Source organism: Musca autumnalis, unplaced genomic scaffold (genome assembly GCF_047663935.1).
Source record: "Musca autumnalis isolate F117 unplaced genomic scaffold, ASM4766393v1 scaffold_3, whole genome shotgun sequence".
Classification (NCBI taxonomy): domain Eukaryota; kingdom Metazoa; phylum Arthropoda; class Insecta; order Diptera; family Muscidae; genus Musca; species Musca autumnalis.
In genome coordinates this window covers 18304751-18317912 of record NW_027411866.1, presented here as the reverse complement: position 1 = coordinate 18317912, position 13162 = coordinate 18304751, and the positions used below count along the sequence as shown (strand labels likewise).

Sequence of the window (13162 nt, the reverse complement as noted above, 5' to 3'; positions counted from 1 at the left end):
TCCACGCTTTGTGTTGGGCTAGGCCTTGCAAAAAATTCTTTAAAAAATCCACGCTTTGTGTTGGGCTAGGCCTTGCAAAAAATTCTTTAAAAAATCCACGCTTTGTGTTGGGCTAGGCCTTGCAAAAAATTCTTTAAAAAATCCACACTTTGTGTTGGGCTAGGCCTTGCAAAAAATTCTTTAAAAAATCCACGCTTTGTGTTGGGCTAGGCCTTGCAAAAAATTCTTTAAAAAATCCACGCTTTGTGTTGGGCTAGGCCTTGCAAAAAATTCTTTAAAAAATCCACGCTTTGTGTTGGGCTAGGCCTTGCAAAAAATTCTTTAAAAAATCCACGCTTTGTGTTGGGCTAGGCCTTGCAAAAAATTCTTTAAAAAATCCACGCTTTGTGTTGGGCTAGGCCTTGCAAAAAATTCTTTAAAAAATCCACGCTTTGTGTTGGGCTAGGCCTTGCAAAAAATTCTTTAAAAAATCCACGCTTTGTGTTGGGCTAGGCCTTGCAAAAAATTCTTTAAAAAATCCACGCTTTGTGTTGGGCTAGGCCTTGCAAAAAATTCTTTAAAAAATCCACGCTTTGTGTTGGGCTAGGCCTTGCAAAAAATTCTTTAAAAAATCCACACTTTGTGTTGGGCTAGGCCTTGCAAAAAATTCTTTAAAAAATCCACGCTTTGTGTTGGGCTAGGCCTTGCAAAAAATTCTTTAAAAAATCCACGCTTTGTGTTGGGCTAGGCCTTGCAAAAAATTCTTTAAAAAATCCACGCTTTGTGTTGGGCTAGGCCTTGCAAAAAATTCTTTAAAACTCCACTGTTTGGGGGTAGATGCTGCTAGGAAAATGTTCTTAAAAATCCACGTTTTTGTGGTGCGTTTTTCTTCTAATCTCTAAAATGACAAGAGTTTTTCAGTTTTTCAGATTTTCCCATTACGTTGTTTACATTTTCTCTGTTATTTTCTTACATAACATTGCTGCATATGCCATGTAAGCAAAGCTTTTTGTTCATCAAACAAAGCTTTAATGTAAACTGTTATTAATCTATTGTCACTATTCCCCACTAGATGGCGCTTATAAAGTAACAAATCAATTTTGTTATTTATTGATTATTATTTTCGTTTTTTTTTTTAATTATGGAAATTACCAAACAAAAATTATAAATGAAAAACAGTCACATTTATTAAATCAACATCTGTTCCGGTTCCTTTATGCCGTATACGTCCGTCTGCCAGCCTGACTGCATGCATCTGTTGTTACCGAATTGACACCTTATTAAGATAACGCTGATTGATGGAGATTATTACCCATGCAGAGAAGAGTAATAAATGTAAATTATGGCTCATTACATGGTGATTTGCTTATGGAAAATTAAAATTGTTAATTTGTTGCCTTGTTTTCTTTGGGTGTCTTTGCTTCGTTGATAATAATTGCCTTTGGATTTTTTCTTTAGTTTTTGAGGTCTCTTATTAGGATGACTGCCGCTACTTCTCCACTGTAGGTACAACAATATTTTATAATTGTTGTTGTAAATTTCTTCAATTGATTTTATTAGTTACCATGTTCCCAAAAACATTTTTGGGCGCCCATTTTTTTGGTTATTTAAAGTTTAATTAAATAAATTGAATAAAAAGTGTTCTACAATAGGTTGTCATCATTGCCTCCAACGCTGTTGGGTGTTTGTTGCGAAAATAATTGTGTGTGTGTGCGTATTTCGACTTGTTTATAGTTCTTTTATAACTATCAGGCATATCCCACTGTTAAAGCAATTAATAAAGATGAGAAAGTGTGAAATTGGCATTTTTAAATGGCGTTTGACGTCACTGCGTATGCTTTGTGACTTAACAAGAGGTAACACTGTCATGCACACGCACACCTATTGAGAGTTGCCAAACTTTAAGCAGACACATAACTCCTGTTATTTTGTAATGGAAATATTATGGGCATTTTTAAGTATATTTTTAAAAAACACGGCATAATCTATACATATAAATGAGTTCAGTAATGATGACTGACTGACTGATAATCAACGCCCAGGATAAACGGCTAAAGCTAGAATCTTGAAATTTTGGGTGAGGGTCACTCTTGGTCCAAAGGGTTCAGATAAGGCTGGGTTTTTGAAAATTCCAACTAGAACGGTACGAAAAGTACTAAAATATACTAAATATGGTACAATTTGTATTTGGCGAACCGGTAGAGCTAGAAATTTGGAATGAGAGTCACTGATAGAATGAAGGATAGATGTAGCAAACGGTTTTTAGAAACTCGAACTATAAGTGTACGAAAAGTACTCAAATGTACAAGCTAAAAGCTTGAAATTTGGAACGAAAATCAAGATTTAGAAGTAGGGTTGATATAAGGAGGTGGTTTTGGAAATGCGTACTCATGTGTACAAAAAGTAATAAATTTGGTACAATTAGGATTTGGTTGAATAGATAAAGCTGTAAAATCAGACATTTGGAATTAGAGTTACTGTTGAAGTGTAGGATTGAGATATGGGGGTGGTTTTGGAAAATCATACTTATGTGTACGAAAAGTACTAAATGGTACTAAATTTGGTACAGTTGGGATTTGGGGGAACGAGTGGAGCTAGAATCCTAAAATTTGGAATTAGGATTACTGTTGGAGTGTATGATTGAGGTAGTTTTGGAAATTCGTAACTATGGATACGGACAGTACTAAATGTTACTAAATTGGGAACAATTTAGATTTGGGTGATCGGATAGAGCTGGAATCCTGAAATTTGGAATTAAGATTACTGTTGAACTGTCGGATTGAGAAATGGGGGTGGTTTTGGAAATTCGTACTTATGTGTACGAAAAGTACTAAATGGTACTACGAGGGCAGTTCGGAAACTTCTTAGCCTAGCACAATAAGCGCGGTATAAACCAGGGTTTCGGAGTCGGAGTCGGAGTCTACGAGTCGGAGTCGAGCAATTTTGCTGGAGTCGGAGTCGGAGTCGAAAAAAATATCTCGACTCCGACTCCGGGCAAAATTTTTTCCGCGTTATAGAAATATAACATTAAATTTGGAATATGAACATTTTTTAAAAATCATTATTTATTTTAAAAGAAAGGTATAAGAACATATATATGCAAATTATATATTATGCTAAGTTAAAAGACAATTCACAGGATATTTACTATCCTCTGAAGTGTAGCCAATTTTGTTGATCCAATTGATTCTTTACATTGTTGCAAACAAAAGTAAAGTTCTATGACAATCGAATTAAAATTGGACTTTTAACATCTTTCGTCAGAAGTCTTACTGGTTTTCTCACAAAGGTCTATTGGTATTCTCATCTTTTTTTATGAGAAGTCATCCTTGTCTTCTTTTAAAGACATTGGGTATCTATGGGAAATCTTAGTGAATACCCTGTGACACAAAATGGAAGTTAAGATCTGGGGGAGGAAAAATTCCTTTTTCCGAATAAAAGCCCTAATTGAGAACCCCAAAGGATCCCATAGCTGAAATTTCTGAGTGATGACATAATAAATTAGTTGATTGACCCCCATCAAAAAACAAAAAAAAAACATTGTTCCACAACATCCCATACGGGACAAGGGAGACTTCTCTCATATCAATGAGTGCACCCCGATTCATATTTAGCTCAATGATATGGGACCTACTGTTTATCGCCGAGTCCGAACGGCGTGTCTTAAGACACCACTTGTGGAGAAGTTTTTCAAGGCTGAAATACTCAGGAAATGTCGCCAACATTACTGAGGGGTATTTTGCCACCGTTGAAAATGTTTGATGTTGCTTGGTCGGGGAATCGAACCCCCGACCTTCTGCGTGCAAGGCGGGTGTGCATACCATTGCACCACGGTGGCACCCCCATCAGTTATTGAGCAAATAGCTTTATATCTCTGTTTGGAGATATTGTTTCATCATTTTTTGATTACATGTTTTCAGTTAAATGGAATGAGGAACCTTTCTGTCGAATATGCTGTCCTTCTAGCTCAGTTCCTTCCATGTCCTTTTTGCTTATAATTTTTATTACATGTAGTCCTTATGATTTGTATTACCCCTTCATTTTCACATATTTTGAAAGCGTAAAAAATTTGTCCACATTTTATTAATTTTTAGTGGTATAGGAATTCACTCTCGGAGTCGACCCGGAGTCGGAGTCGGAGCCGGAGTCGTGAAAAAAACTCGTCTGGAGTCGGAGTCGAGCCAAAAATACCTCGACGAAACATCGTCAACATAGGTCCTTGTTTTGGTATAGCCCCCATATATCGGTACCTCCCGATTTTTGGTATTTTGAGAATTTTAGCTACAATTTTTAACCGAACTAGCTGTAATTTGCCATTTGAGGTTCGCAGTGGTCATGAAATATCTCCACGAAACATCGTCAACATAGGTCCATGTTTTGGTATAGCCCCCATATATCGGTACCTCCCGATTTTCGGTATTTTGAGAATTTTAACTACAATTTTTAACCGATCTAGCTGTAATTTGCCATTTGAGGTTCTCAGTGGTTATGAAACATCTCCACCAAACATCGTCAACATAGGTCCATGTTTTGGTATAGCCCCCATATAACCGTACCCCCCGATCTTCGGCATTTTGAGAATTTTAGCTACAGTTTTTGACCGAACTAACTGCAATTTGACATTAAAAGTTTTCAATTATCACGAAACTTCTCCACCAAAAATCGTTAACAGAGGTCCATGTTTTCGTATAGCCCCCGTATAACGGTACCTCCCGATTTTCGGTATTTTGAGTATTTTAGCTAACATTTTTAACCGAACTAGCTGTAATTTAATATTTGAGGTTCTCAGTGGCCACGAAACTTCTCCACATCATATAACGGTAGCTCCCAATTTTCGGTATTATGAGGGTTTTAGCTAAAATTTTTACTGAACTAGCTGTAATTTGACATTTGAATTTTCAGTGGTCACGAAACTAAAAATCATCAACATAGGTCCATGTTTTGGCATAGCTCCTATATAACGGTACCTCTCGACTTTCGGTATGTTGAGGGGTTTAGCTACAATTTTTAACCGAACTGGCTGTAATTTGACATTTGAGGTTCTCTGTGGTAAAAATCGTCAACATAGGCCCATGTTTTGGTATAGCTCCCATATAACGGTACCTTTAAATTTTCGGTATTTTGAGGGCTTTAGCTACAATTTTTAATAGAACTAGGTGTATTTTGACATTTGAATTTTCAGTGGTCACTCAACTTCTTCAATAAAATTCGTCATCATAGTTCCATGTTTTCGTATAGCTCCTATATGACGGTACCTCCCGAATTTCCGTATGTTGAGGGTCTACCTTGTTTGATGGAACTATCCTCAATTTGATTTTTGAGGTTTCCTGCAGTTATAAAACTTTTCCACCAAAAATTAGAAAGATAGGTTGACTCTTTGATATAGCCCCGTAGGTGGTACCTATCACCTAGCTGAACACATTTTTTAGATTATATTAGATAATTAGGCAATTGAAGTATCTATCCATGGTCGAAATTTTTTCCACCTAAAATTGTGCAAGGACACTAATTTTCCATTTTAATTAAGACTATTTTATGGTGAAGCGTATAAAAAGTTCGGCCCGGCCGAACTTAACGACTTTTTACTTGTTTTTTTAGTAAATATTATTCAAAACCTGTTCTTTATACCGTCAGTCTTTAGGCTAAAGAGGGTATTTACACTTTGATACGACCAAAAATGTGCCTCATCGAAGTAATGGTTTTAGACCCCAAGTATGTTTGTACGATATCCGTTTCAGACAATTTGGAGTTGATTTAGCAATGTCCGTCCGTCTGTCTGTCTGGCTGGCTGGTGCGCACGATAACTCTCGAACGGATGAACCGATTTGGTCCAAAATTTGGCTTTCGAAATATTTTGTCCAAACTTAGTTTAAGTTCAAAGATAAGTCATATCGGTCCACTCCTTCAGGTACCTCCCCCACAAAAGTTCAAAAATGTTCGGAAAAATTGCGCACACGTTAACTCTTGAGGGAGTGACCGATTTGGTCCATGCTTAATACATCCTAAAATATCTACCAGATATAGATCAGGTTCGAATATGGACTATATTTGTCCACTCCTTCTGGTACCTCCCACACAAAATTTTGGATAAATTCACTTTAAGACCTGCTCTCGAATAACTTTGATTTTTGTTGAAGCAACATGCATTCGTTGCCTCAATTACGACAGTGTAAGTTTTTTCAGGGGCATGTCCATACTTCTTGGAAAACAGCCCGAAAGTTGTAAAAAAACCCCTATGGCACCATATGTAGTGGCTGGAGGGTTCGAACCGAATATAGCTATATTATATTTTTTTTTGCTAGTGTGATAAAAAAAGCCTTATCTATCGATATCCCCGCAAATTTTTGGGCTTTAATCCTATCTATACTTTTGTCGGTGCATACGGCTAACATTTTGAAAACCCCCCTAAATACATAAGTTTTTTTTTTTGGGAAAAAGTATTTCAATCCACACAGGCTGAGGGTACATATCTGTCGGCAAAGACGACTGATACTTTTTTACTTGTTTTTATACCCTCCACCATAGTATGGAGGGTATATTAAGTTTGTCATTCCGTTTGTAACACATCGAACTAATCATTTGCGACCCTATAAAGTATATATATTCTTGATCAGGATAACATTCTAAGACGATATAGCCATGTTCGTCCGTCTGTCCGTCTGTTGTAATCACTCTAGCGTCCGCAATAATTGAGATAGAGTGCTGAAATTGTGCACCCGAGGGTCTTTTTCCCATAGGCAGGTCAAGTTCGAAGATGGGCTATATCGGTCCACTCTTTGGTATAGCCCCCATATAACGGTACCTCCGGATTTGAGGTATTTTGACGTTCTTTGCCACATTTGCAGACCGAATTAGCTATAATTTGGCACTTAGGGTTCCTAGTGATCCACAAACTTATATCCCAAAGGATATGGACATAGGTCCATGTTTTGGTATAGTCCCCATATAACGGTACCTCCCGATTTTCGGTATTTTGAGAATTTTAGCCACAATTTTTAACCGAACTATCTGCAGTTTGACATTTGAGGTTCTCAGTGGTCATGAAACATCTCCACGAAACATCGTAAACATAGTTCCATGTTTTGGTATAGCCCCAATTTATCGGTACCTCCCGATTTTCGGTATTTTGAAAATTTTAGCTACAATTTTTAACCGAACTAGCTGTAATTTGACATTTGAGGTTCTCAGTGGTCATGAAATATCTCTACAAAACATCGTCAACATAGGTCCATGTTTTGGTATAGCCCCCATATAACGGTACCTCCCGGTTTGCGGTATTTTGAGAATTTTAGCCACAATTTGTAACCGAACTAGCTGTAATTTGACATTTGAGGTTCTCAGTTGTCATGAAACATCTCCACGAAACATCGTCAACATAGGTCCATGTTTTGGTATAGCCCCCATATATCGGCACCTCCCGATTTTCGGTATTTTGAGAATTTTAGCTACAATTTTTAACCGAACTAGCTGTAATTTGCCATTTGAGGTTCTCAGTGGTCATGAAACATCTCCACAAAACATCGTCAACATTGGTCCATGTTTTGGTATAGCCCCGATATAACGGTACCTCCCGATTTTCGGTATTTTGAGAATTTTAGCTAAAGTTTTTAACCGAAATAGCTGTAATTTGACATTTGAAGTTCTCAGTGGTCATAAAACACCTCCAACTAAACATCGTCAACATAGGTCCATGTTTTGGTATAGCCCCCATATAACGGTATCTCCCGATTTTCCGTATATTGAGAATTTTAGCTGCAATTTTTAACCGAACTAGCTGTAATGATAGGTATTTTGGGATTTTTAGCTACAATTTTGTCTTTTCAAAAATAATCGTCAATATAGGTCCATGTTTTGGTATATCCCCCCATATAACTGTACCTCCCGATTGTCGGGAATTTTTAAGGGCCACGAAGTTTCTTCACTAAAATTCGTCAACATGGGTCCATTTTTGAGGGTATACATTTTTTTGATGAAACTACCTTCAATTTGACTCTTGAAGTTCCCTGCAGCTATAAAACTGTTTCGCCAAAAAATTTAAAGGTAGGTTGACTCTTTGATATAGCCCCGTAAGTGGTACCTTTCACCTAGCTGAACACATTTTTTTAGATTAGATTAGATAACACTGTGCAAATGGAGGTGAAAGTCTGGGGCACGGAAAATTCCTCTTGGGAAGAAAGGCCTTGGTGAGTATATTATGAACCCCGAAGGACAGATTCGCAGTGAGTCGAACTTCCGCGTTATGGCATGATGAAATTTTTGTTAGAGACCCTGTGGGCCATCACTTGCTTAAGTGCTCTACAAAAAACAACAAACAAAGATATAATGCGAATTCATGATGGCTTACAGGGTCTCTTGCAAAAACTTCATCACGCCATAACGCGGAAGTTCGACTCACGGCGCATCTGTCCTTCGGGGTTTTTGATATACACACACCAAGGGCTTTGATTTCCAAAAGGAATTATCTCTGCCCCAACATTTGTGAAAGGACCCTAATTATTCCATTTTAATTAAGACTATTTTATGGTGGAGGGTATAAAAAGTTCGGCCAGGCCGAACTTAACGACTTTTTACTTGTTTTCTTTAATTTTGCCTGTTAGGGCGAAGATAATGTTAATATTAAGTTTTAGACAATTGTGTTGAAATTTATGATCCCAGATTTACTTGATGTTCTCATGTCAAAATCTCGAATTCATGACCTTTAGAGATTACGACGGTAATACTAATAACTGCTCCACTTTCTGCAACTTATTTCAATACACCTTTCGGAATGAAATTTGTATTGCAGTGTAACATTTAACCAAGCCCAGAGAAATAATGTTCCAGACATCTTCGGTGTAAGGATCTGCAAATCCTTGTAAGGAACTTATCTAGTCGTAGAAAAGATATAATCTTCAATTCAGAGTTTAAAGGTTTCTTTGACCTGGAAAAATATTCAGGGCAATCATGAATATTTCCCTCGGAAATTTCCGCACGTTAAATATTTAAAAAAAAGTGAAAATCTTTCAAAAACTTTGAAAACCCATATAATCACTTAATTATGGAATATTCACGTCGAATTTACAAAAATATTTTCTTTTTGGACATAAATATAGAAATGAAAAATTGCGAAATTGGGAAAAATTCCGCACGAAATTTTTATTTATTGTCCATGGTTAAAGGCTCTGTTTGTCCTATAAATAATTTTATTTAAACTTCCACATTTGTAAATGAATTATTAATAAATTCCTCCTTCTTCATTTTGTACTTTTTATATCTTTAAAAATTCGCCAACAAATTGGAAACATATTGAATTTGGTCGCTTAGCAATGCCATTTTCATAAGCCGTAAAAGTGATTACAAGTTTATGGCGGCCCTCAGGCATAAGTGGAGCATCATTTATTAAGTTCATCGAATACGGAATGTAATGATATGTCAGCTGAAACACACAAAAACAAAAGTTATTGTATTCTCCAAAGATCTTTAAAATCCTCCAATACTTACTCCCCTATGATTAACACATAACCGTTCTTCGGTTGGTATGTATTGCGTCCAAGCCTGATACCACATTAAACCTTCTTTGTATTGATCTCGACAAAAATCGTTCGATAACAGGTTGTAGACGGTTGGCTGCCAACTGCCACGTTCGTATTTAAAAACTTCACAGCGTAACTAGTCGTCGTCGGCAAAAACATTTAATCTTATTGAACTTAGATTTTTTGGCAGAAAGGTGGTCTACTCACTTCAATACGATCCTCTGGTTGCACATCCCAAACATTGGTCGCGTTACCCGATAAATAAATATTTCCATCCGAATATTCTATGTTGAATTCGGTTAAATCGAACATATCATGAATGCCATTATTTCCCGGAATGTCGGAACATTTGTCAAACAAATTTTCATTTGCGAAAAAGAATTGATAAAGTCTAGCGTGATTTAAAGGGATAATATAAATTAGACAAAATACGTTCAAAACTTTTCGAAACACCATTTTGATGGGCAATTTTTAAAGTAAGTATCAATATCATTGGATTGTGATAGTAGTATAAATATGTACAGTACACACAGGGCTACAAACTTCAAGAAGAGGGTGGAGAGTTCTCTGCTATTGCAAATAACTTTTGTGAGATCTTAACTGCTCAGGGAACTACAGCTAAAATACATGTCAGAAGTTTGAATTCATAAACTTCTGAGTGCAAGACAGGCATGCGAATAATTGATCCACACTCTGGAACTTATTTCAATACACCTTTCGGAATGAAATTTGTATTGCAGTGTAACATTTAACCAAGCCCAGAGGAATAATGTTGTCAACACTCTAATTAACTAAGTAATTACATAATTCAATTTGCCGGATATTGTAAACGAAGAACATATCTGACAATTTAATAAGTATTTGTTTTACAACGTGTCACTAATATCACTGTATGTTGTGTTTTATATTCTGATACAGAAGATCGATGGAAAATCAAAGATAAGATGACACGTATGTCGACATTTTTCCCTATCACTTGCCCGTTCGCAGTTATGGGCCGCCAAAGATTTGAGGCCTTGATGTCAAATGGAATAATTTTGTTAGTCTAAGTCTCTTCTAAACTGCTAAGAATTTTATTTTACTCCCGAAGACAAAGTTGTAATTCTTGCCTTAGAGAACAAAAAACACATAAAATCCATCAAACTGCACCCCTAAGGTCAAAACCTTGAAGGTCAAATGTCTTTCACACATTTTCCCTGGGGTTTGGTTCGACAGATCGGTTTGATCAAAATGCATCCAAACAACCTTAGATATATGTATATACGGTTGAATTTTGCGAAAAGAATGGTTTCTGTTTCCCGAGGCATTGAAAAAAATTAAATTTTTAGAAACGGAATAAGTAAAACAAAATGTCCTTTAACGAGGTCCGAAAATCAAAATAAAATATTTTACATATTTATATTTGGGTGACGTAGGGGATGGAAGATACCAAGCAACGGTCCTGACCGGTTTTAACATGGCAAAGCCCAGGATTTATCTTGGTCCCTCTTTCATCCCAAGTGGACACTGACCTCCCCGTGGTGTCACCTGGGGAACTGCCTTTAACACCCGTTAAAGGTAGTGAGCTAACATGTGCCGCGCGTTCACCCATAAGAACGTTTAAAACTTGGGTTTGGGCGTCGGGTTAGTAACCCTCCCCTAGAAAAAACAGCCTACCATGAAAAAACGAAAGAAAAGAAAAACAAACCCCTCTAAAGTTGACGAACCCCGCAAACGTTTTAAGGACCATGATCTGCGAATCTGCACCTGGAATGTTCGCACTCTTTATAGAGAAGGTGCAGTTTACGCATTGGCAGATGTACTTGAAAAGTACAAGGCCGACATTACTGCCATACAGGAATTACGATGGAATGGGAAAGGCGTTACAACAACACCTAAAGGTGACGCACTGTATTATAGCTGCCATGACGTAAAGCATGAGTTTGGTTGTGGATTCGTAGTTAATCGGAGACTAAAACATCTGGTATCCAGCTTCACCCCAGTGAATGAAAGACTTGCTGCAATTCGAATAAAAGCTAAATTCTTCAACATTAGCTTTATTTGAGCTCATGCTCCCACTGAAGAAAAGGACGAACAGACCAAAGATATATTTTACGAGCGCTTAGAAGAAACATATGACCGCTGCCCTGCCCATGGCATTAAAATCATTCTAGGCGATTTTAATGCCAAAATTGGAAAGGAGAATATCTTTGGTCCAACAGTCGGGAATTTCAGTCTCCACAGTGAAACATCTGACAATGGTATGAGGCTGATAGACTTTGCAGCTGCAAAAAACATGGTAGTTAGCAGTACCGGATTTAATCATCTCGATATTCATAATGGCACCTGGCTGTCTCCAGATCAGAAAACAAGAAACCAAATTGATCATGTTGTGATAGATGGAAGACATTCATCTAGCGTGTTGGATGTACGATCGTTGCGAGGCGCAAACATTGATTCGGACCACTACCTTGTTGCAGCAAAGGTACGCACCCGCTTAAACGTAGCAAACAAAGTACGAACAGACACAACACGAAAGTTAGACATCGGTAAGCTGCAATCACAACAGATAGCCACAGCATATTCCACTCAACTAGCCCAATTGCTTAATCAAAACACTCCTCATCCCGATAACATATCAGCGCAATGGCAAAGCATTGCCCACTCCATGCAAACAGCCGCAAAATCCATACTTGGATACCAGAGACCTCCACCAAGGAATCCATGGTATGATGAGGAGTGTCGTGCTGCCACCGAAGAGAAAAATTCGGCATATAGGGCTACTTTACAATCCGTAGCAACGCGTAGCGCACGAGAGAGATACAGGGAGAAAAGGAGAGAGGAGAAACGTATTTTCCGCAGGAAAAAGAGAGATGGAAAAGCGGGAGTGTGAAAAAATCGAGATGTACAGGAGCCAGAATGAAGTCCGAAAATTCTATCAAAGAGTCAAGCATCAAACTGATGGCTTTGGTACAGGCACATCCTCCTGTAGAGACCAGCAAGGTAATTTGGTAACTGATACAGATAGTGTACTCAGGATATGGAAAGAACATTTTTCAAAACTGTTGGTATCCAATAGCAGCGAAGACGACGAAGATACCACAGTCCCAATCCCAGAAGATGGTATTGAATGTATACCGCCCAGCCAAGATGAGGTAAATACAGCAATAAATCGGCTGAAGAATAATAAGGCAGCAGGGGCCGATGGCTTACCAGCCGAGTTGTTCAAAACCGGAGGCGACACGCTGATAAGGTGTATTCATCAGCTAGTTAGCACCATCTGGCAGGAAGAACGAGTACCCGACGATTGGAACCTGAGTATCCTGTCCCCGTCCACAAGAAGGGAGATAAGACTGTATGCTCTAACTATAGGGGCATAAGTCTACTCCCTATTGCCTACAAGATAATTGGACCATACCAATGCGGCTTTAGACCTGGCAAGTCCACCATTGACCAGATATTTACCTTGCGGCAAATCCTGGAGAAGACCCAAGAGATGCAGATCGACACCTACCACATTTTTGTTGATTATAAAGCAGCCTTCGACAGCCCGCTGCATTCAAAGGTATTCCAAGCCATGTCTGAATTTGGTATCCCCGCAAAGCTCATCCGGCTTTGTAAAATGACTTTAACTGACACGAGGTCCTCAGTTAAAATAGGAAAGAACCTCTCCGAAGAGTTTGGTACCAAAA

The 13162-nt window shown here is 38.0% G+C and overlaps 3 protein-coding genes across 4 annotated transcripts in view; 2 read left to right on the top strand and 1 right to left on the bottom strand.

Moving 5' to 3' along the window:
- The window catches only part of LOC141399597 (uncharacterized), a 416271-nt gene that overhangs the window by 287572 nt on the left and 115537 nt on the right, over positions 1–13162 (top strand). The window lies entirely within an intron of this gene.
- Positions 1–13162, top strand: part of LOC141399598 (inositol-trisphosphate 3-kinase A-like) — a 143778-nt gene that overhangs the window by 26125 nt on the left and 104491 nt on the right. The window lies entirely within an intron of this gene.
- On the bottom strand, positions 9107–9957 carry LOC141399599 (uncharacterized). The gene is made up of 3 exons (XM_073978650.1): positions 9699–9957; positions 9460–9627; positions 9107–9394 (listed from the first exon to the last, which is right to left on the bottom strand). The coding sequence occupies exons 1-3, from the start codon at positions 9945–9947 to the stop codon at positions 9227–9229; spliced, it is 585 nt and encodes a 194-aa protein (XP_073834751.1). The 5' UTR covers positions 9948–9957; the 3' UTR covers positions 9107–9226.